Source organism: Narcine bancroftii, chromosome 4 (genome assembly GCF_036971445.1).
Source record: "Narcine bancroftii isolate sNarBan1 chromosome 4, sNarBan1.hap1, whole genome shotgun sequence".
In the NCBI taxonomy this organism is placed as follows: Eukaryota; Metazoa; Chordata; class Chondrichthyes; order Torpediniformes; family Narcinidae; genus Narcine; species Narcine bancroftii.
The window spans coordinates 193794087-193819541 of record NC_091472.1 but is presented as its reverse complement, the minus strand read 5'-3'; the positions used below and the strand labels follow the sequence as shown (position 1 = coordinate 193819541).

The window sequence follows — 25455 nt, the reverse complement described above, 5'->3', positions numbered from 1 at the left end:
CTTATAATTTAAGAGGGAGATATGACACGTTTGTTAAGGTGTGGCAGCCATACTTGCAATACATTGAAACGCAAGTGTGATCAATCTTCCCGAGACTTTTCTCAAAATAGGCTCACATGTCCTGAAATGCTGAGAAGGAGGAGATAATTTGGAGGGACAGTCAGCACCAGCTCCCCCCCCTTTTTTTTCGTGGATTTGTATTGTTACCCTTAGTGATTGATGTTAATGTTGGAGTGGGAGGGAAGGAGAGAAAGTACTCTATAAAGAATGGTCTGCAAAAGGGGAGAATTGATCCCAAAAATGTTTGTAAAGTACGAGTTTGCAAAATTGTAATTACATTTTTGTTTAAAAAGTGAGTCAAAAAAAGGATTCGGGAATGAAAATTGGTATAGATTGGAAAAGAAAAATTTAGGTAAAAATGTTCATTTCAATAGAAATGTTGCGACTAATCATGGAAATAGTTAAAGGTGACCATCTCGATAACAATAATTTGATCTGATTTAATAAATTAGAAAGATTTGCTTTAAAAAGACGTTTACAATTCATAGTAATTGTAATGTAATAGTAATCCAATAGTAATAGGTAAATTGATCCTTCACAATCTTAAAAGGAAAATTAGAATATCGTGGTATAAAACTATTTAAAAGGTAAAAGTTCACTTTTATGCAGATTCAAATTATACCTATAAAACTGTCTAATATGAGAAAGCAAAACTAATAGGCTTGGTGGAGAAACATCTGTATTAGATACAAAAAGTAAAAGATCATCTGCATAGAAGGAAACCTTGTGTTCAATGCCATTCCTATGGATCCCTATAAAATCTCTACTTTCATGAAGAGCAATTGCTAGAGATTATCAAACTAAAAAGTAATGGACTTAAAGGACAACCTTGATGAGTACACTACTGAAGATTAAAAGGTTTGATTGCTGTAAATGAGTAAGAACTGAGGCAGTGGGAAATAAATATAATAATTTAATAAAGCATGGTCCAAAATTAAATTTTTCAAAAATGGCAAATAAATAACACCATTCCATCTGATCAAAAGCCTTCTCTGCATCTAGAGAAAGAACACATTCAAGGGCAGGAGTGGGAGGTAAACATAAAGCATTCAATAAATAATGTATATTAAAATAAGAATAATGGTTTATAATAAAAACAGTTTGATCTTCAGAAATGATTAATGGTAAAATATTCTCCAATCTATCAGGCAATATTTTTATACAAAATCTTCATATCTACATTAAGATATAGTGCTACAAACTAAAAAAAATTGCTATGAACAGTAATGGAAATTTCACTAGACAATGGTAAATCCAAAACAATGTTTTTTATTGAACCATTAATATCATAGCATTTCTTACTTAACTCTGACCCAATTCCCACTATGTGCAAATGTAGATACGTGTATGTGTCAAAATCCAAACCATTAGTTTGAGCTCATCTGAGAAGTCAATTTTAAACTTCAGCATCAAACATCTTGTGTTGCTTGAGGATTTTTAAAATGACAGTTCAGAAGTAATTATGAAGCACTTTTAAATCATCAGATCTCTTTAAACTCACGAGTCTTTTAATGAGTTGTCTTTCAGAGAGATATTCTTCATGAGTGTTTTTACAAGTGACGCGGGTGGGGGTGGGTGGAGAGACACTATCGTGCATCAAGCTAGATGTTAGTGCTAGTGGCAGGGAAGGGGTTGAGTGTGATGGCGAGCGATGGCCACAAGCGTATGGGGGCACTGCCCACGGATGACCCCCCCTCCCGGTACTGACCCTGAGATAGACTACATGATGTAGGAGGCACATGTGCAGTACAAACATGTCTCCTTCCCATCATTAACCAAAATGGAAAACATATACAGAAGTGTTAACATTAAAAAATTTTAACCTTATACCTTCAGAATAATATCCACATTTAACTTTCCAAGCTCAGTAAAATGAACACTACGACTTGTATTTGATTATTATAAAATTTTGCAAACCTAAATTAGATTAAGCATGTATACGTTATTTCAATGCTGATCACATTTTCCAAGTCATATAATAAACTACCCACACAAACCTACTTTACCAGAGTCAAATAATAAACTACATACTTGTGGTATTAATAATCAAAATAGGTGAATACTGTCAACATTAATAAAGATTAATAGAATTTAATTAAATCTTTAACATCAAAGAAAACCAAAATAAACTCAAGTTAAAATATAAAAATACATAATTATTACATCAATTAACCTTTCAATTAACACCAGAAAAGAGCAGACTTCTCCCTATCCAAAAATAGCCCTTTCAAGATGAGAGCAACTTCAGACACAGACTATTAGTTCACAACAAACTTGAAGCTGAAACGGAGTCAGCCAAAACTTTGTGAGCTTGATCCATGAAATTCAAAAATTTTTATGACCATCTTCCAAGGTGATGTGCAGACAGGCTGGGTACAACAATGCAGGTCTAAATCCTTTCTTAATTCATTCATAATATTCTTTCCACATCTCCATAATTTCAAAGCAAAAAAACCTTCAACGGTTCTAATTTGTTGATCCGGATATTTCAAACTTCTATTCTGACAAACTTCATGAATAACATGATCCTTCTCTTGATAGCAATGAAGACGATGAACGTGAACAATTTTCCATGGTTGGCTCAGGTTTAGTAGCAAAAAAACTCTCTTCCAAATACTTCCACAAGTAAATATGAGAAGAAATCAGTTAACTTGCCTTTTTCAGTATCTTCCTTTAAGCTCAAGATCCAAACATTTTGCATCTTCTCTTGCTCTCCTTATCAACCCATTTTGAGGCTAACTTGGAGTTGCTGGCAGACAATGCTTCACAGAGTTTCTAGTTTATCTATACAGTCATTAACAGACATCAAACCAATCTCCGCAGTTTCCAAACAACCCTCAATAGATGGAATTGATTGTAGAACTTTTTCAAGTTTCTACTCTCTCGTTGACTCTATCCCTACTGCAGTTATTTCTCATGTTGAATAACCAGCACAGGAGATAATGTCTGAAACAAAATCTACAGTCAGAGGTATTGTATCCTTTTTACCATTTTTTTGCAGCTTTAGCTCCTCTGATTGTTATCATTTTCAAAAGCAATTATGTTAAATACTGAAAGGATTAAGTTTAACCCACTTTGGTTAAAGATTAAAAATTATTAAGTGGGAAATGTTTAAAATTGGTCAGAGCACCTAACTACTTCCTCCTACATCATGCAGTCAGCAGTCTGGAAGCCTATATTTATAAATGTTAAGGTCAGTTGTCTTTGGTTACAATCCTGCCATCTGACAATGATGAGGACTTCTATTCAGCATCATCACCCAACTTGATATGGTGTTCAATTAAATTCCACTGAAGAGAATCCGACGAGAACTGCATTCTACTTTATCCACCCTAATCAGAATTATTGTTGGCCTCAAACTGATTTAGGAAAGAGACGATCCTCGTATACTGAAGTTTCCATTAATGGACAGACCTTCCAGCCTCACGCTATTGTGACAGACAGAGTCGAGGTGCCCAGAGCTGAAGTGATCGCTTTGTTGAGCTCCTCAGCTCTGAATAGCATTGATCTACCAGTGGCCACTCATTTAAATTCCCGATCCCATTCCTTTGATGACATGCCTGCCTCATGCACTGCCAGATTGAGACAACCTGCAAATTGGAGAAACAACACATCTTCTGACTGGGCACCCTCCAACCAGATGCAATTAATATCTCATCCTCCCTCACTTCTACTCCCCGCTCTGTCACTCTCCTGTTTCCCTCCTCTCCTTTAGCACAATCAATTCTCACCTCTCACCTCATCATATCCAATTAATGCCTTTTGTTGATCTGGACTCCTTTCCCAGCCACCATTGTCTGTATTTTGATATTTCCTGTTTTTTGCTCATGCTACTTATTCCTTGAAGAATGGCTCAGGCCCGAAACATCAACAGAATATATTTGTCTTCCATTGACTTTAAAAGACAGGCTAAGTTCTTCCAGCTTTTCTGCGTGTTTTTATTGCATACTATTGGAGACTGGCTGAAGGGGTACCAGGAATTGGAACCACAATGCGAGAAGGTACCGAGAGCATTGAAGGCTTCCTGATCATGTCAGACATTGGATCTAGAGTTCAAGTTACCAATGGTTTGGTCTGAAGTCTGTGGAGACAAAGATTGCTGGGAGCAAATCCATGGGCACTCAGTGATTCAAGGGGGGTCTCTCTTTTGCTTCTCTTTCTCTGACTGTAAGGGGTACTTGTGACGGATTTGTGCTAATATTAATCTTTAGGTATATAATATATTTATATTTTAGTAAGGGACTTTCTGCGGCTGGATACAGGGCCACAGAGACGTACAATTACACACTCAGAATCTTTTGAAATGGCAGCTGGCAGATATCAGAGACAGTTTGTCTACAAATTCATTGTTCAGTAAAAGCTGAATAAACATGCCATGCAATCAAAAGAAGGGTTAATTGAAAACTAAAATCATTTGTGTACACAAAGGACTGCTGGTCAAACAACAGACCATGTGTTTGATGACTCATGTTTTTAGAATTGAAAAAGAGCCACTTGATTCTGGGTCTAAGTAGATGTGAAGTAACTTCAAAGAAATATTAATGAGGTCATTATGTGATGAGACAGTTTCAGAAACATATTATCTTAACAGAGATATTTTGAAACCAGAAGATGGTGCTTGACCATCCTGTAAGTCACAAAGGATTGAAATACAGTAACGATCCTTTGGAGAAGGAAGGCTGCTTGTGTTCTCCTTATGAAAAAGGAGGGACACTGAAAAATGGTTTTGAAGAAAATAGCCACTTCCAACTGTGAGAGAGAGAGAGAGAGAGAGAGAGAGAGAAAACAGTCCCATTGTGTCCATTGAAATGGTCACTTTTGATGAAGAAAGGGAAATTAATCTGTATTTGAAACAATCTTTTTTAAATGCTTTCATTGTTCTCCCCTTGCCTGGGTTTGTTGAAATCATAGTCCAGAGATCACAAGCACTGTAACATCCAAGCAAGAGAGGAAAAAAAGTATGAAGAAGCATTGCTCTGAAAACAACTACAAGAATTTTCAAAATACTTCTTTATTACTTTTGAGCAACAATTTAAAGAATCTGAGTTTCAAAACAAAACTGACTAAACTTTAAAATTGTCCCTTCAGAATTAGGCCTAAACTGTAATGTGGGGGTGTGTGTAGAGTTAAGTAAGAAGTGTTATGTTAGGAGTCACATGATGCTGAGAGGCTGAAAAGACATGCCCAGAGAGCTCCTGAAAAAAGCCACCAAAACAAGAAAATTATCATCTACAAAAACAATTTAAACTCACCCTCACAGAAGAAAGATGGGTAGGAAGAAGCATGTGGACTCTACCAACTCACGGACTCCCCTGCTGTTAGCGGGCCAAGGGCTAAAAGGCACAGGGACAAAGCCTACGGCGTCAGGCTCACCAGATCAAGATGTATTGGCAGTGGTGCGATTGCTGGCAACTCAGACTGGACGACAGACTGAAAAAGGTCTCCAAAGATCTGCTCAGCCTGCAAACTTAGATTGGGGCTGACAAATCATGTCACGGTCATGGAAAGCAAGATGGAGGACGTCCAAGATAGACAGAAAAAACTGGAAAATACAGCTGGCACGTGGGCCATTGAGAAAAAGCAGCTGATAGAGAAGTTGGAATATTTGGAAAACTACAATCAGCGCAATATTAGACTATTAGGCCTGAAAGAGAGTGAGGAAAGGAAGGACTGCACCTCTTTGAACACTGGATCCCCAAAGTGTAGGTAAGGGATCGATTTAGAGCTCCCATAGTCATAGGAAGGGCCCATCAGAGATTCGGCCCCAGTTCCGCCCCAAGTCAATGCCCAAGGCCAGTTCTGAATTGATTTGTTAATAGCTGGGACCGGGAAACAGTGCTGAGGGCAGTGATGGCTCAAACATCTCCTTTGGAGCAAATGGGATTGCATGCAATGGGTGAGAGAATGGTGAAGGATTTCATGTACAATAGGATGCCAAATTAATAGAAAAAAACTGATAACCCCATACTGAAACATCTGATTAAAATCTGGCACGAGATCAATTAATGCATTGGAGAGAAAGTGGGAATATCGCCTAAGGTGCCACTGACTCACAACAAATTGATGCACATGAATGTGGGCAATAAAACTCTGGAGATTTGGCATCAGCCGGGAATCCGATATACTGAGGACTGCCTCAAAGAGAGCCAGCTTATGCCCTTCAAGCAACTAAATGGCAAATACGATTTGTCTTATGGGACCTTTCATTGTTTCCTCCAGTTAAGATAGCTTCTAAGGGATAAGTGAGGCCCTAAGGGATGCTTCAACTGTGAAATGCACCCAAATTTATTTCAAGAATGTACTCAGTACCCCAAGGTGAAAGCCCCAAGCAAGGGCTGCACAGATCAAGAGAGAGATGGGAGTCAGACCTTGGCATCAGTTGAGGAGAAATGCTGGTCAGATTGGTGTAAAGACAGCGTAACAACAGTAGCCGCTTTCAGGTGTTCTGATAGAAGATTAGGCACCTGCAGGCACAGCTAGAGGAGTTCAGCTAGCACGTTTAGGTTGCCACAGAATGGATGGCTTTCTGGCACCTAAATGTGCCAGCTGACTGCTAGCCGCCTAGCAGCGAAAGCTGGCTACTCCGGACAGGTGCCTAGTCCTGCCCACGCTGACCTTGCGGCATAGCAGCGCGTCAAACAGCTCAGGCATGGCTTGACCCTCGCCGCCCCAACTCCCCCCCACCAACGCCCGCCCACTTTCAGCTGCCACAATCAATACTCCAGGCAGGTTATACCTCTCGGAGAAGGGTTAGGTAAGTAACCCTCCTGGCCGGTTTTTCCGGTTTCAGATGGCCACCCGACAGCCACATAGGAGTATTCTGTGGCCACGTGAAAGCAGCTAGTGATTAATTCTAGATACATACTTGTTCAATACAACTTTCTGCATCAGCTCTAACTCACACCACAAAGGATTCACAAGACAAAAATCAGAGATGCCAGAGTGTTTCGAGTGTGGAATGGATCTGGGAACATTCATTCACGCAACTTGGTCCTGTGCAAAGGTAGCCCCATTTTGGCAGGATATGGCCAATTATACTAACCAGGATAACAAAAGTAACCTTTCTGCCTGATCCAACCTTCTATCTGCTGGGGAACCTTATGGACATAAGCTACAAATTAACCAAATTCAATTTGTTTTTATCACTTGTCCATATCAAAAAAATGTATAGCTATGACCTGGAAATCTGAATCTTTGTACATAACTTTGTACATTACGTGGTATACAGCAGTCATTCTCAACAGGAGCCACAGCACATTTAAGTGGGGAGACAGGAAAAAACCAAAATCAATAGAAGTACGAACAAAACCAACTCAACAACTGCTTTACGAGGAATGAGGCTCAATAAAACTTTGAGCAGAATCCTTAGGTGGCCAAAGCTAAGGTGGCCTGGTATGTAGCATCCACTAATTCATGCAATGTGAAATGGCAAGGGCTGATGTTGGGTAGGCCAAAGCAGAGTGCAACCACCTAGTGCTGGGATGCAGGGAGCAAGGTTGCATACCAGTTGGCACAACGAGTGTTAACCCTGGCTGTGAACTTGCTCCATACATTAATGAACCACCTGGATTCTTCAGCACCTCTCCTGACAGGAGTTGATGAGTCACCATGCACTGCTCTCCTCAGCCCAATACTTCTTTGTGGTAGGAAACCTAAACACATTAAAAAATCTCCAGCCAACACGAGGTGATTAACAATCTGAATCCTAGTCCCTGCTATTCCCTAGAAATAGCCTGCAGGGAATTTTCTGGCTAGGTTGCAGCCCATAGACTGGCATCTCAATGCTCAGAGACAACACTATTTACCCCAACCTACCCAACACAAACCATCAAAGTAGCCATTGCATGTTGCCTTGGGAGTTCATTCCACAATAAACAATGGGATTATTTATTGTTGCAGAAGCACCACCATAGGACAAGCTCTCATTTTCCCAGTCCTACTCCATGTCGCACCAGATTTTGGCACAACAGTACCATCAGTAACAGATGTATATTGCTCTCATGGTCCCATCTAGTGCCAATTCCATTAATGTTCTTACTCCCAGGAATGAATCCTGAAAACTAATGATATGCTAGCATAATGCACAATGGTCACAGTTGAGAAATTGCCTTCAAATTATTAAAACAGCTTTCAGCAGTTATCTTAGCATTAAGAAACATGTTGCAAGTTAGTTGGGAAAGCATTCAATAATAATAGCTTTCTCAAGAGACAGTAGGGGGAAACTAGTGCAATGGATTGAAACTAAGAGTTGTAGAAAGATCATGAGTATCTAGATGATACAAAGACAACAGAAGACTCGTAGGAGTAACCATTGATAAATATGTATGACGACAATGCCCTCATTAATCAGTTTCCCAGATGGTTCTGCGAGCTACCATCACTCTATCCTCTCCCATCCCACTCTGTAGTTTAAAACTAATTTATTTTCTCATCCAGTTCTGATGAAGGGCCTTTAACACCAAACATGGAGTGTTTTTCTTTACACAAACAGCTCCAGCCTCCTCCCCCGACTCTATTTCTAGATCGCCTAGATATCACATTCTCGAGGAGAGGACATATCCTCTTTATTCATCCATACATTACAACTTGCAGCACAATGTGCTCCTCACTTAATTACGAGTTACTTACAAAAACTTCAAGTCAAGATCTTTCACTTGAATTTTGTGCTTAAATAATTAAAATGAACCATGCACATTGAAGAGCATGAAAAACAAATGGGAGATCGAACTATGCATGAGAATGAAATACTGATGGCCAGGACTTCAATAGGAAAAAGCACAAGCATGTCCAATTTCTTAACAATGTACAAATGAGAAGACAAAATGAGATGTGGAGTGACTGAGGAATATCAAATTTAGCATTATTTTGAGGCAACTTTTCCTGTCACTTTAAGTGTCACACTTAAAAAACTAATTTTTTTAAATTTTTTTATTTTTCACACTATAAACCACATTGATCAAGATACATATATTTTCCTTTTCAAATATATATAGTGTCGTTTTCTCCCCCCCCTCCCTCTTCCCCTCCCACCCTCCCTACCTCCCCTCCCATTCATTTAAAGTTCAAAATCTAAGATACATTAAACCCGTCAAACAATGTTGTCACTCAATAAAAATAAACAAGAAATTCCACTGAGTCAGTTCTTTTCATTCTCTTCTCCTTTTGTCATTTTAGGTGGTAGATGTCCCCGGTAGGTTTTCTCTATTATGTTTCATGTATGATACAATATAACTGGATACACAGGCTATATATTACACCTCAAAAGTTAAATAAATGGGACCCAACAGATTCTGACAGATGTTTTCGCTGTAAAAAGGAAATGGGAACAACAATTCATGCAATCTGGACATGTGAGAAAGTGAAAAAATTTTGGGAAGATCTAAACCAGATATTAAATAAAATCACAAAAAGCAATATACCAAAAAACCCAGAGATCTTCCTCCTAAGTAACATAAAAAACAAAGAATTTGGACTTGATTTGGATGGTGCACAAAAAAGATTTGTGAGGATAGCCCTAGCTGTAGCAAAAAAATGTATTATGTCAGCCTAGAAATTAGAAGATAACTTGAAAATACTACAATGGTATATAGAAATGAATAAATGTATTCCATTAGAAAACATAATATATAAGAAATAATATTACAATATTTGAACAAATATGGGAGCCATGCATGAAAAAACTAATTTTAAGGAAAATGGTGACAAAGAGAAGTTCTCTTATTGATGTTGAAATCCATCCAAATCCAATCATCTTCATATGCATCACAGGAGAGAACATAAGAAAATAGAACAAGAATCAGCACCAGGTCCTCAAGCTTGTTCTGCTGAAATATTAGACCTAGTCACGAGGCTAAATTCAAATGCACAATTGAATTGTGTGTTGACACCGAGAACACCTAAATTGGCCATAGAACAGTCATTCTCAACAGGGGCCCTATGGCTCCCTGGGGGCCACAGCACATTTAAGTAAAAGCCTCAACTTCTTTTTACCTCACGTTAAAAAAAAATAAATTGTGTTATGTTGTCAATGGGAGAGAAGAACAGAAGAGACCATTGGAGAGCAACACAACTATCAAGGATCCACACCACCCACTGCATACTCGGTTCTCACTGCAACATCAGGAAAGAGGTCTACAGTCGGTGCCACAAGGCTCAGGAACAGCTGATAACGAGGGATAATGGAATATGGGGAGTCAAGCAAGTGCTAATTAGGAATGAATTAGGATGGGGTGAAGGGATAATGGAATATGGGGAGTCAAGCAAGTGCTAATTGGGAATGAATTATGATGGGTTAAATAAGGGTGAAATAAGAATGGAATGTGAGGAAGGGTTAAGCAAGTATAATAGAATAGGGGTCTTATAGCAAGTAGATAGATTTAGCAAGTCCTGGGGGTTGAGATTAATGAATAAGAACAAAGACATGACATTTCCTGGTAAACAAGTTTACAGAAAGACACATAAACTGCACGTAGGCAGAATTACCTAATGCTAAACCAATCCAGGAGGCAGAAGAATGTTATGGGGGGAGGTACCTCTGTACTGAAATGGAATGTATAAAAAGTTGGGTAAGCCCCAGTATGTGTGTGTATTCCCAGGGTAAGGGGAAGCACCCAACTTTGCACTGTTGTAAAATAAATGTTCTTCGTTCTCAATTTTTGTCTCGAGTGAAATCTGTGTAGGCACCTTTGCTTCTCACATACCCCTCTACCATCAGACCCAACAACCAACCTAATCAGGGACTCACTTAAGGACTCTTACTTTTGGACTTTATTGATTTTTTTCCTTCTTTCTGTATTTCATGTTGTTTACATAGGTACATTGTGCCCTTTCCTTTTTGAACTGCCAATTAGTGGTAATTTTGCCTCACCTGCAGGAAAAAGAATCTCAGAGTTTTTATTTTCTCTGACAGGAAGATTTGAAATTCAATGTCACAAGTGTCAATATGGAAAGCAGCAAATCATTCTATATCATTCTTGTAAAAACATTGCTGGAGAAACTCAGCAGGTCACACAGTGCACTTTATATAGAAAAGATACACGTAATAGATCTGTGTTAATATTAATCCATAGTTTAATGTTCAAATATTTCATCCAGATATGGTTTAATAAGTTAGTTTTCGATGGTCAGGGAAATAAAGACAAAACATTAGCATTTCAGCAGACACACATGGTTCTTTGCAGCTGGTAGTTGACTTCAGCATCATTAAATGCATTTGCATTTTAAACACCATTGACCATAGAAGTCAGTTTGAAAGACAGAATGGCCGCTGATTGCAGTTGAAGCCAAGAGATGAAAGGATTTATGATGATTCTTGTGATAGTGAAAATAATAGGCGTTATTGCAGAAGCACCTGTATAAACGCATGGTCACTTTACTCTCATGTGAGCAGACATCATGGAGGCATGAGTGGACTTAGATGCTTTTAGCACGTCAGTGTGAAAAGACATTATGAACTTGAAAGACAGAAATGATGTCACATACCTTGTGACATGAGATTTGCCAGAAATATATTATTGAAATGAGACACTAAGAAGTCAGTAGAAGAAAACCTGGCATTCTGTTAAGATGCAGAACTGACCAGCAGCAATATTTCCTGCAGAGGGGGGGGGGGGGGGGGGAAATAAGCCATCCTGTTACTCCTGGAAAAGGAGAACACAGAATAAGTGGCTTTGAAATAAGTAAGCCCATTTTCCAATTGCTCTTAAGAAAATAAAGAGCGCAGCCTCATCATGAAAGAAAACTGAAGTCAGAAAACCTGAATATTGACATGCTGGAAAGACAGGACTTGTATTATCCTATTTACAGGAGATACAACATAAGTGGCTTTTAAATAAGTAAGACTACTTCTCATTGTGCCCAGAAGATAGTCGGTCCTGTATGAAGAATCTCTGAAAGACAGTTCATCAAGACTTGTAAGATGAAAGAGATCTGAAAATATAATGTTTAAAAGTGCTTCAGTTACTTCCAAACTGTGTGCCCACACACACAGTGAGGTTATATTTAGAATTAAGTTCAGAGATAATTAAGAAATATTTATGTTATTACTGTTTAACAAAAACTATTATTTTGAATTTGCCATTAGAAACATAGAAGATAGGAGCAGGAGTAGGTCATTCGACCCTTCGAGTCTGCTCCGCCATTCAACGAGATCATGGCTGATCTTAAAGTTCAGTACCCCGTCCCCGCCTTCTCTCCGTAACCTTTAATACCCTTATACTGAAGAAATATATCTAATTCCCTCTTAAATAGATTTAATGAACCTGCCTCTACTGCCCTCTGTGGCAATGAATTCCAAATTCACCACCCTCTGGGTAAAGAAATTCCTCCTCATCTCGGTCCTAAATGGCTTGCCTATTATCCTCAAACCATGGCCCCAGGTTCTGGATTTTCCTATCATTGGAAACATCCCATCTGCATCCACTCTGTCTAGTCCTGCCAGAATTTTATATGTCTCTATGAGATCCCCTCTCAATCTTCTAAACTCCAGGGAGTACAATCCCAAATTACGCTATCTTTCCTCATAAGTCATTCCTGCCATTCCAGGTATCAGCCTGGTGAATCGCCTCTGCACTCCCTCCATTGCAAGAACATACTTCCTCAGATAAGGTGACCAAAACTGCACACAATACTCCAGGTGGGGTCTCACCAAGGCCCTGTACAGCTGCAGTAAGGTATCCTTGTTCCTATACTCAAACCCTCTTGATATGAAGGCCAACATACCATTTGCCTTTTTAACCGCCTGCTGTACCTGCATGCTCGCCTTCAGAGACTGGTGTACAAGAACCCCTAGGTCTCTCTGCACTTCCCCATCTCCCAATCTGTTGCCATTCAAATAGTAATCTGCCCTCCAGTTTGTATTACCAAAGTGGATAACCTCACATTTATCCACATTGTAGTGCATTTGCCATGTATCTGCCCAGTCCCTCAATTTATCCAAATCACTCTGGAGCTTCTTGACCCCCTCTTCCATGCACACAACCCCTCCTAGCTTAGTGTCATCTGCAAATTTGGAGATATTACATCCAATCCCCTCATCCAGATCATTCATTGTCTGGTGAATTTTCCATTGCTGTTCCTTTATTAGTACTAATAAGGGTTTATTAGTTCGTTACATACATAACTAATGTTTCAGACCAGAGCCCTTCATCAAGGTCCGAGCAAAATGTTGGCAGGCACCTAAATAAAATGGTGGGGGGGTGGGGGTAGTAGAGGAACAGGGAGAGGAGCATAAATCCACAGGCAAGAGATCATAGGTGGATAGGGGTGACAAGAGAAAACAGGGGGAATGGTGATAGCTCTTTGAATGAAGAGGAAAGCAGGTGGAGAGCTCAAAGAAAGGAGACAGAGGGATGGGAAAGAGAGAACAGGGAATGGTCTTGCAGAAACCGGAGAATTCAACATTAATACCATCTGGTTAGAGAGTGTCCGTTTAGAATATTAGGTGATGTCCATCCAATTTTCAGACAATTTACTACAATCACTACATCTACAGGATTTTGTATTTCATTACTCTCTAGTGCACCCATTCTCCTTCACAATTCAAAAATTCTAAAAAGATTGGCTTCACAATTTCAATAAAACTCTGATACAAGAAGTTTATAAAGATAGTAACGAAGTTCTTCAAGGCAAAGAACACCACAAAAGGAGGTAGAGTATCTGCATTTCATCCTTGCATCTGTGGCTGATGTATTGTACTAATGACCAAAATTCCAATACATCATTCAGTTGCTCACCTGTGAACGTAACCCATCTGATGAACACTATGAATGGCCAAAACCAATTCAGCCAAATAAAATTGAGCCATGCTCTCATCAAACTGATCATCATAACGATTCAGGAGTGCCAGCAGATCACCCCCAGGTTGGTATTCCATTACCTAGGAAAAACAAAACCACATTAATAAATATTTTCTTCATTCAATCACAATTTAGCTCTAAGAGCATACAACTTTTGGAGTTATGCAATACATCACCAATTTTTTGGCCAGATAAATACAGATTACCTATCCAGAGGCTAGTGCTGGAGGGCATGGGGCAATTACCCTAGTTCGAAAGTTGTTGGATATGCAGACATAGCCCAAAGGATTAAATTGCACATCATAATTTGTCAAGGGGAGAATCTTAGAGCTCCCTAACCTGTTTATATGTGGAATTAAAGGATGATTATAGAAGAAAATTAGTGGGAATATTAGTTGACTATATTTTAAAGGTTTTTTTTTACTGCAGATTACACGCTTGTCATTGAAATGTTCATTTCAGATTTTTCTATCCTACTGTCGTAATTGGATATGGAGGATCTATTGCAAAGAGATTCCATGAAGATCCTTGTAGCCAATACTCTTCCTGAATTAGGTCCTGCTCTGGCTTGGGTGGAATTGGTGCTTCTTGCATCAATTGCTTCCTACAAGGTTTTTTTAATCTTAAAAATTCCTAACTTAAAGAACTGTGGCTGCTGTATTTCCCTTTTTTTGCCCCCCCACCCCCCCAAGGCCAACAATATTTTTTGAGTGTGTGTGTGTGTGTGTGTGTGTGTGTGTGTGTGTGCACGTGCTATATTAAAGATAATTCTCATTCATGTAAATGAAAAGGTTTCTTGTTCAAAAGTTCCAACTTGCATTCTAAATTTTATGAACCCTCTGCCTTTTTCCAATTGTATGGTTTCTGATCTCTGCAAACTGCATGAGCAAAACCTAATATTGCATCTGGGCACTCTCCAACTAGACGGCTTCAATTTCTGCTAGACCACTCCCCGTTCTATACTTCTTTACTTACAGCAGCCATAGTAATCTTCTTCACAATTCAAATATTCTAAAAAAGATTGGCTTCACAATTTCAATTCAATTATAAGACGTTTCCTCCCATCCTTCAAAAACATACGGGGATATACATTGGTGTATTTGGGGGTGGGGTCACAGGCTCATGGGCCAGAAGGGCCTGTTACTATGTTGTATGTTTAAATTTCTATCAGTGGAAACCTGTTCATTGTTAAATCTGACCAACAGATTATTACTTTGGAAGTTAAAAGAGTAATACTCTTACAAAACCTATATATACACTAAAATACTCAGGTCATGCATCAAGTAATGCTGTATAGAAATAAAAATCAATTTAAAGATCACTACTGACACCCAATGGACAAAGGGAAGCTACACTTGGGAAGATGAAAGCAAGGCTACAAAATATTTTTTGTTAAATACTTTTCACCAGATAACCTGAAACCTGAGGTTCTGAACAACATGGCTGCAGACTAAAATACATTAAGGTTAATATTCCAAAGTTTTCTAGATCTGGAATAGTCCTAGTTGATTGGAAGGAACCAGATGTAATACTGTTTCCAAAGAAAAGATGCAGATAGAAAATAGATCAGGTACCCTGACACCAGCTGTTAACATTAGAACATATGTGATAATAGGACAGCACAAAAATGTATTATTTCAGTGTCAACAGGATTCTATAAAGCGAAAATAGATGTTTAACAAACACAATATTTTTTAAACAATGTATTAGCAGGGAACATATGAATTACCATTAATTAGTCATTCCAGCTTGAGTGACAAAATAATCACATGTCATTTAAAAAAAATAAAGAGTATTCTGACAAGTCCTTGCCCCATCCAATCTTTTGAGAGGAAACCATCAATTTTGGACATTCCTCAAGCGATTGAAATGGGCTCCACCTTGTGCTCAATGAACAAATTTTAAAAAGTAAGCCAATAAGTGGAAGTAGGTGAGGTAATCTTGTATGGACCATTAAAATTGACTTTATTCACAGGATGGGTTTAGGGAAAAAGGCAATTTTGCACTCTATTTATTTTCTTCTTTCCTTTGTATTTTTCAATCTTTTCATTGGTTTTAACATATGCAAGATACATGATATTAATATTAATAAATTAATATCAAGTTACAAGTATCAAATAACAATGAACAAGGTACACATGAACCCATGTTATTACATGGGGAAAAAAGGAAAAGGGAAAAAACTCCTAAGCTAATAAATCTAACCCCACCCTATGAGGGTTGCTGGCCAAGTTAAGGAGTCCACTACTAATAATAACTATGGGGGTCATGAAAAAAAAAGATAATTAATCTACAAGTTTTGAAAGTAATTGAGAAAAGGACCACAAACAGAAAGAAAGTTAAGATCCATTGCAGTGGTAGAACACCTCATTTTTTCTAGAGAAAGATGTACCATCACAACCAACAATCATTGAGTATGAGTGGGAGGAACAGTATCTTTCCATCTCTGCAAAATGACCCTTCTAGCAATGAGGGAAGCAAAAGTCATTTCATGGGATTGTGAAAAAGTCAATATTAAATCCATTGGCCAACTCACTCCAAAAATAGCAATGAAAGGTCAAGGAGTTAAGATAATATTAAGAACTAATAAGGTGCGAAATATCAATTGCCAGAAATTAAAGGGAGGACATAGCCAAAACCTATGTACCTTCCTCAGTTATACATTTAGAGGAAATATTAGGATAAAATTTAGCTAACTGAACCTTAGTGTGCTCGATGGACTACAAATTGAATTAATGAATGCCTAATAAAAAGAGAAGATAAGTGAACAAGTTTCAAAGTAAAATCCCAAATGGTTGTTGAAAGTCTTATCCCAGGGAATTATCCCTAAATTTTTAAACAGTAATTCATAAAGGGCAGAAAGCACCTTTATGATTAGGCTTCAAATTATATACTTCCCAAGTAAGGTTAAGATCCAAATCCTGAGGAAGCTTCAACATTAAAGAATTTAAGAAGCTACTAATCTGTAAATAACAAGTGATCCATTAGTATTTTAAATTTCATAGATAATTGTTCAAAAGAAACAAAATTTTGGTCAATACATAGATCTAGAAAAGAATGGATACCCAAGTTTAGCCTCTAAGTATAACCAATATCTTGGGTTAAAAAAAAAGTTGCATAGAATAGGGCTAATCAATGAAAACCTATGGTAATCAAAATGTTTTCTAAATTGAAACCAAATTCTGAGTGCATCTGACTACCAAATTAACAGTTAAACTCTACACAAAGCCAATCCTGACCATTCGATTTCATATATTTTGCTACTTCTCAATCAATGTAGTTAGTTTTCAGGCGATAAATTAAACCTCCAAGAGTGAAACATTCATTTTTGAACTCTTCCTGCTCTTGAGATTCTTCTGTCCCTTTTAAAACTTTTAAAAATCTGTTTAACTATCTATGCATTACTATTACTGAAAAGTTTAATAATTTGTTTAAGGAAAATTCCTCATATTAAGTCTCTATTTCAGTCCTCTTCTTTTTCGAGGACTTTAATTAACATGTTAATATTACCAAATTGAATATTTTGCATAAATTCTTATATATATTTTCAAGCTGTACCAGTTTCTGTTCCTAAATCCTTTTTTGATTCATTATATTCTCTCATCTCTTTTGTTTGGAAAAACAAGCATCCAGCCTCAAAAAACAAAATTCCTTCAAAATAATAATAAAAAAATTGGAGGTTTGGCATTACCTCATTTTAGATTTTATTACTGGGCAGTGATTATTAGATAATATTACTACTTGGATTCATCATAATGAATACCAAGGTGGATTGACTTAGAGAAAGTCTACTATAAAGTATTCTCTCCTTTTGACATTTGGAGAACGCTTGCCTTTTTTGGCTTCCAAGTTAACTATTTATTTTCTAACAGTACATATCTGCACTCATCATACAAGGTGAACATTTTTTGATCCTGTCAACCTTAAAGTCCAGATTGGACCACAAAAGTTTAAGATTACTTGGGTACATCAACAGAGACTACCCAGGAAGATGTGTTCACCTTATGAAATTTGAGGTTGAACTTTAAGATAAAGCACAAAAAGCTATATGAAATTCAATGATTTTGGAAGTCTACAATCCCTCCTGCTTGGTCATTTTCATCAACACTTCTTCTACAATTTCCAGTTCCCCTCTTCACACACAGTACATTTCAAGGGTGTTTCATCCTTTCACCACTTTAGGTCTTGCTCGATTCTGCTTCATTTACTCACCAAATAGATACATGTCTTGTCCTGAAATACATATTGTAACGAAGGCAGCCAGGGGCTGGTGCTGCGTGACAGGATGCTACATTCTTCTGTAAAAAACACGACCTATACAGCAAGAAAAACATCCAAGGTGAAGATTTAAAACAGGAATAAAGCATGCAGGACAGTTCTAAACTACACAAAAACAGTACAGTATAATCACGATTCACTAATGAATTCACACGCAAAACAAATGAATCAGCCCTTCACATCTACCAACTGATTTCTATTCAGTGCATTATATTTTCTTAAACAAGAAAGTCTGCAGATGTTGGAGTCGAATGCAGTACACAAATGTGCTGGAGAAACTTAGCAGGTCACGCAGCATCATAGAAGTAAAGGGTAACTAATCTTTTGAACCTGGGTCCTTCATCAGATATGATACTGTGTATGCTGCACAACCTGCTGAGTTTCTCGACCACATTTGTGCATCACAGAAGTTTTCTTCACTTTTAAAAGCCTTTTTTTTTTTAAAAAGTGCAGCACGGTTACAGACCCTTCCAGCCCATGTCACTCAAATACACCAATTAACCTACAAACCCAATTTGTTTTTGGAAGGTGGGAGGAAACTGGAGCACCTGGGGAAATCTCAGGCAGGTCAGGGAAGTATGTACAAACTCCTTATAAAGAGCACCAGACTCAACACTGGGTCACTAGTACTGTAATAGCGTTGCACTAACTGCTATGCTAGCCTTGCCGCACCTTTAATTTATTTACAAGGCAGGAGCAGAAATATGCTTTACAGCCTACTGACTCTGCCTCACCATTCAATCGTGAGCTGATCCATTTTCCCACTCAGCCTCACTGCCCAGCCTTCTCCCTATAACCTTTGATGCCCTAGCTAATCAAGAATCCATCAATTTCTGCCTTAAATACCCCCAATGATTTGGCCTCCACACCCTCTGGCTAGAGAAATTCCTCCACATCTTAGCTGTAAGTGGACACCCTTCAATCCTGAAGTTGTTGTCTCTTGTCCTCGATTCATCCACCATGGGAAAAAACCTTTCTGCACCTACTCTATCCATGCCTTTCAACATTGAGGCCCCCCCCCCAATTCTCCCAAATTCCAATGAGTACAGGCCAAGAGCAATCAAATATTCTTCATATGATAACCCTTTTATTCATTACTTTATGCCTTTTACATTTTTACCTTTTTTGCATCATACAAACCTCCTTGAGACAATTGGGGTCTCAGAGTCTAATATTCTTTGAATCACTGTGACAGTCAGTCATCTCTGACTTGAATGGCCAGATATGTCAATTAAACTCAACAGTGAATTGTAATAAGCAAGTTTGTGGCTAGGTTCGTTTTATTGATCTTGTTTCCCTTGTCACTTCCCCATCCTCCACAATATTCAGTTTACTGTAAAATACTGGTGCTATTGAGTGAGGGGGAAATCATTGAAAAATAATTCTGCCACAGTAACAGATGGATGAGCAAAATTGTGTGAAACCTGAACAATAGGCTCGCTTTGAGCCATCAGATTCAGAATTTATTGACATGAATGTCAACATTACAGTGTAAATATTATATAAATTAGTGTAAAAGATGAGAAAAATGAGGTAGCGAGTGTGGTTTATTGTCCATTCGGAAATCTGATGGCGGAGAGAAAGAAGCTGTTTCTGTACCGTTGGGTGTTCATCTTCAGGCTCCTGAACCTCCTTCCTGATGGTGCAGTGAGAAGAGGGCATGGCCAGGGAGGAAGTTTTGGTACCGGAGGGAGAAGAAGAGGAATATGTCGAATATTTAGACGAAGATGATCAAGAACTGTTACTGATGGCAGCAGAAGCAATAGAAGGTAGGCCCAGAACTACAAAAATGACTTAACCTTTTAAATCAGTTACTTCACTTGCTATAACAAATCTTTCACCTGGACCTGATGTAGTTACAATGTTTGAAGAGTTAACAAAGCAAAATGAAAATATTATGGCTTATATGACTACTAGCTTTCATAATATAGATGAACAATTTACTGAGGTTAAAGGGAAAATGTCCGATGTATGTGGAGAAATTACAGCTATGAAAGTGGACCTTAATAAGTGTTTAATTGCAGTTGATGAAGTACAAGAGAGAAGTAAGAATGTTGAAGATAGAATGGATCAAATTGAAGAATCAGTAACAGGATGCGATGTTCAGAAGAACGTTTTTCTGCAAAAAATTGATTCACTGGAAAACCAAAGTCGACAAAATAATGTAAAATAGTTGGACTTCCAGAAGACATTGAAGGACAGGATCCTACAAATTTTTTTCATAAACGGATTCCAGAAATATTGGGGATGGAATCATTTCCAGAAGGATTAGAATTGGACAGAGCTCATTGAGCGTTAAGAAGGAAACCTTTTCTGGGGCAGCCTCCGTGAGCAGTTTTAATTAGATGTTTAAGATAACAGGAACAGGAGATGATTTTACGTCTTCCGGTACAGAAAGCCCGTGTCGATCAGGATCCAATAATGGTTCAGTTTAGAAGGGTTTTCTTTCATGCTGATTTAAGTCAGGAGGTTATACAGAAATGTAAGGAGTTTAATCAGGCTAAGATAGTGCTGTGGAAGAAAGGCTATAAATCAGCATTTAGATATCCAGCAGCGTTGAAAGTATTTTATGGGCAATACCAATATCAGTTTTTTGAGAAAGCTCGGGATGCATTAACCTTTGCTAATTCTTTGTCAGATAATAAACTGAGCCAAGATCTGTTAATGAAACCATTAGTCGACATTGTCAAGACTAAGAATGGAAATGGGAATGGGATGAACAAGCTGAAAATGGCACAACTGGTTGAAGTGGTGGAAGATACTCAAACTCAGTTTGGACAATAAGATAATGGACTGTATTTTTTGAAGGTCTGGTCGGGGAGAGGTAGATACCCTACTGAATTCAAAGTTATCTCCCGCTAGTGTTTTCTTAAGACACCACCTCTTATAGACGCCGTCGATGGAGTGAAGACTAATGCCTCTGATGGCGCTGGCCAAGTTCACAACTCCTGCAGTTTTTTTCCTGTTGTGTGCATTGGCACTTCCATACCAGACAGTGACGCAACCAATCACAGTGCTCTTCAAGGTACACCTGTAGAAATTTGCAGGAGTCTCCAGGACAATTTTCAGAAATGTTGACACCCAGGAATTTGAAGTTCTTAACCTTTTCCACTGCTGACCCCTCAACGAGGACTGGTTCATGTTCTCCTGATTTCTCCTAATCAGTCTACTATCAATCAGCAGCAAAATCATGGAAGGTCTTGTGGACAATGCTTTCAAGCAGTATTTATGCTTTATTGTTCAGCTTGGGTTCCACCGAGCACCTCCACACTTATTACATCTACTAATATGAGCTAGAGTTGAATCCCAGAAGCAAAACATGACAGCAAGACAGCATGAGTGCATAAGAAATCAAGCCCTGGTAAATGACTATAGAAATAGAGGAAAAATAGTGGCTTGAGTCACACAAGATAAAAAATAAAAGCTGTGATTATTCAAGGTGAATTATTTCAGGTCAAGAATTCTACAGAACTTCATTAAAAATACTGTCCTGGCCCAACCCTGGTCAGAAGCTTTATGAAAACCTTTACTTCATGAAATAGTAAGAAATGGGAATGTGGTTTTGATGACCCTCTTCAATTCCATTCACGCTCCTCAAAAAATAAAAAGCCTGCATCTCTAAGCAGCAATACCTCACCATTATTCAAACAAGAGCTAATCAATAGCAGGCCACATTTCAGCTACAAAGGTGCCTCGCAATAACCATATACAGATGCAATTTAAAAACACTGGCATTGACAAAATTTATTGCATCTGCCATAAAGATATGGGTTTCCTCCAAAGGCTTCCAAGGTCTTTTTCACTACCACTCTCAATTTGTTCCAGAAGAGCAGCTGCTTACCCGAGCTCAGTGTGTTGGACCACTGGTGTTCAGCAATAGCATCGACAACTCAGAAATTAAATGAGACACCAGGTAGATGGCTTTTGGGAATCCATCATTATCTCCAGCTTCCAATTCAGAATTCTACTGGAAATAATCCAGTGAAAATTCTCCTGCCAAGAATTTCTCATGAGAGATGCCACAAAGTATAAAGCACAACTATGTATTAAAAATCATATTTAAAACTATTCATTGACCTGACCACATCTATGGAAAACCATTCTAAATTCCTACAATCACTGAGAAATGAATTACCATTTTATCCTTGAAAATAAGAGTTAAACATGTGAAGACAGAGAACAAAATGGAAAAAGCAGAGAATTTTTTAAAAAGTCAAAACAATTCTGAGGTCAAGGTTAAAGCAGAATAAAGGACACAGGTAGTTAACCTCACATCTGAGTGCCACAGATGGAAAACATTCCATTACCAAACAAGTTTTATCAAGTTAACCATGCATGTATTCTGCCAATGCAGCAATAGATTAACCGTAAAAATGCTCATCCATGGATACGTAGCCATAGAATACGAACTAACCAGCTCCCCTGTGTATACATTGATTGGTCAGACTTAAATTATGATTTAAATAAAACTGGTAATAACTCCACATTGTATCAAACTTGAATCATTAAAAAAAGTAGAGTAATTTTTTTCTCCTCTCAAATGGATAAGTGTCAGTCATCCTGTGGGACCTGCAGTGACAGTTCTATAGGCAAAATGAATCTAAGATCAATTCCAAATTATTAGGTGTCATCTTACATTATTTTCTCCAATCAGTGCCTGCTTATTCATCACTTTCATTGCATAAACATCGTTGGTGGCTTTCTCACGGACGACCTGTACTTCCGCAAACACACCACGACCAATCACGTTTTTCACCTCAAAATCACCAGCACAGGGTTGCAAGTCCTGAATCTCGTTCAGGGCATCTTTATCTATAGATGGAAAAAAAAAACCAGTTTGAATACACTGAAAAAAAAAATTAAATTTAACAAATAGATATGCTTAAGGTTACCTGAGCTCATCACAAAATCTGTCGGTATTATACAGTCTGTATGATTCACTGAATTGGAGCACTCCATATGGGACAAACAAGGTCCTGGGAAATTAGTAATGGTTAGAATTGCTCTTCTCAAGAACAGCAAGGTGTGAAAGAGGAAGATCTCCTTTTCTCTCCCTCGAGCACAGACTGTCCTGTTGCTGTTGGATCACTTGCCTGTGTGAATGAGAGCGAGAGAGAGAGAGAGAGAGAGAGAGAGAGAGGGAGAGAGAGAGAGAGAGAGCGAGAGCGAGAAAGAACACCCACTCACTTAGGTTCCAGCACATTCCATTTGATCTCTCATTGGATGGGTTATGTCCTGCTTTTTTGCCCATAATTTATCAATTATTTATTGCCTTTATACCCAGCACTGACTGACATAAGTAACCTATAATTCATTTAAATAGCTTTTGTTAATTTGTTCTCATTTAATATCTTTCCAATTATCACATCTTATTCCAACAAACACACTGTTCATTAAAAATAGAAACAGAAAACCAAGTCTAACAGATATACTGATCTTGGGAAGCAGAGATCAATTATCTTTTCTGTAAATGATGGTCTGAGAGGTACTCTAACATATCTTTAAAATAAAGGGTTTCATTGATTAGAGACAGAGAAATATTTATTCTCATGTGGGAAGGGGAAAGTCCAAAACCAGATGTTGTAATGCAAAATAGTTATTAAAAATGCAGATGAGAAATTTGGGTATTATTTTTTAACCCAAAAGAGTAAATAAATGCAATATTTTGCTGGGCAAAGTGTCGTTGTAGAGAATGGCCTATGGTTGCTAGAGTCGTTTGCAACTTGATACAGCATTCATGGAATAAATTGACCAAAGTCAGTTTCATAAATTGAATGATGGAACCTGGGTGGTGACAAATTGTAGTTCTTAGTTATCAATGCGTGGATACTTCACATTCAGTATAGCCTACTGAATTTTCCAAATGGCATCTTCAATTGTTCTTTGAAATCACCTTTTCATAATTCAGAACACAAAATAAACAACCCACCCCATAAAATTTAAGGATTGGAAATAAAGCATCATCAATTGAATTCGCCCATCGTTATTGAATGAAGATCTACCGGGACCAATGTCTGAAGAGGGCGCACAAAATCAGTGAACCGGTGCGGACTCGAAAGGCCAACATGGCCTGTTTCCGCTCCGTAAATGGTTATATGGTTATAACATCTATCATTGGAATTCCTACAGATTATGCAACAATTTCTGAGCAGCATTGTATAATGCACCCCCATCTGAGCAGTACTGCATGATGGTTTTGAAGTAGACTTTCTCTCTCTCTCTAATAGAACTAATTAAAAATTGAATTATACTTTTCCTTCAACATTTCAATGCCCAATTTTCCATTTCCCACAAGTCTATGTAACCCAGCTATTGTCTATAGCATCCATTCTCAACATTTTTCAGCTATGAGCAAAGTCCTTGGGGGACCAACATTTATGAGCCCTCTTCCCTGTGAAACGGTCAAGTTTGTGTTTTTTCTGTACTTTTCTACCGACTACAATAAAAGGCAAAAATATTTGTATTGCGTGAGGTGAAAAGAAAACAAGGCTTTTACTTAAATGTAAAGTAAACCACAGTCTGCAGACACAGTGGTTGAAGGAAAAACACAATGCTGGAGAAACTCAGCAGGTCAAACAGCGAAGATAAAAGGTACATCACCAACGTACCTTGATGAAGGGCTCAAGCCCAAAACGTTAGTGATGCACCTTTTATCTTTGCTATATAAATGACACTGTTTGACCTGTTGAGTTTCTCCAGCATTGTGTTTATACTTTTACATAAATATGGTGTGTCCCCAGTTGAGAACAGCTAGTCTAAGTACTCAACTAACTAAAATTAGGAAATAAAATTTAGTTTGAATTATATAAAAAAAAGTAATGCTGTAAAAAGGAAACAAAAATTATAATCAGAACAACAGCAAAGTACTTACATTTTTTCATAAAATTGGCTACATGCTTAATTTTCATCAACTCAGGCCTCATGCATTCATGAAAGAGGACAAGAATTGCATCAATAAGTCCCTCTCTGGTCAACAAACAGGAAGACTGCTGTTGCATTCGACCCAGGCATGGAGTCTTTCCCTGTAAAGTAGCACAATTAATATTAGGGAAATTAGCACCTAATTTCCATTTTAATAAAAGGCATTTTTGTAGCTCTTTTAACTGCAAAATATATTAAAATAAGATGAGCAGGCCATCTAGGCTTTCAACCCAGCTTGGACATACAATAAGATTATACTAATCTTATTTCTCCCTCAACTTCACTTTTATCTCTTGAATCTATTACTCTTCATAGTTCTACATCAAGCTTGCTTCCACAGCCACGTTTGACATCAAGCTACAAAAGGAAATTTTAGATATGGATTGTAAAAGATGAGAAT

At 38.0% G+C, this 25455-nt stretch overlaps 1 protein-coding gene across 12 annotated transcripts in view; it reads right to left on the bottom strand.

Moving 5' to 3' along the window:
• The window catches only part of LOC138761402 (citron Rho-interacting kinase-like), a 366961-nt gene that overhangs the window by 317474 nt on the left and 24032 nt on the right, over positions 1-25455 (bottom strand). For all 12 annotated transcript variants that reach the window (XM_069933435.1, XM_069933436.1, XM_069933438.1 and 9 more), the window contains exons 3-6: positions 25006-25156; positions 22771-22946; positions 18069-18170; positions 13794-13936 (exon numbers count right to left, since the gene is read on the bottom strand). In XM_069933435.1, the coding sequence (XP_069789536.1) occupies positions 13794-13936; positions 18069-18170; positions 22771-22946; positions 25006-25156 (572 nt within the window). The remainder of the gene's footprint in view (positions 1-13793; positions 13937-18068; positions 18171-22770; positions 22947-25005; positions 25157-25455) is intronic.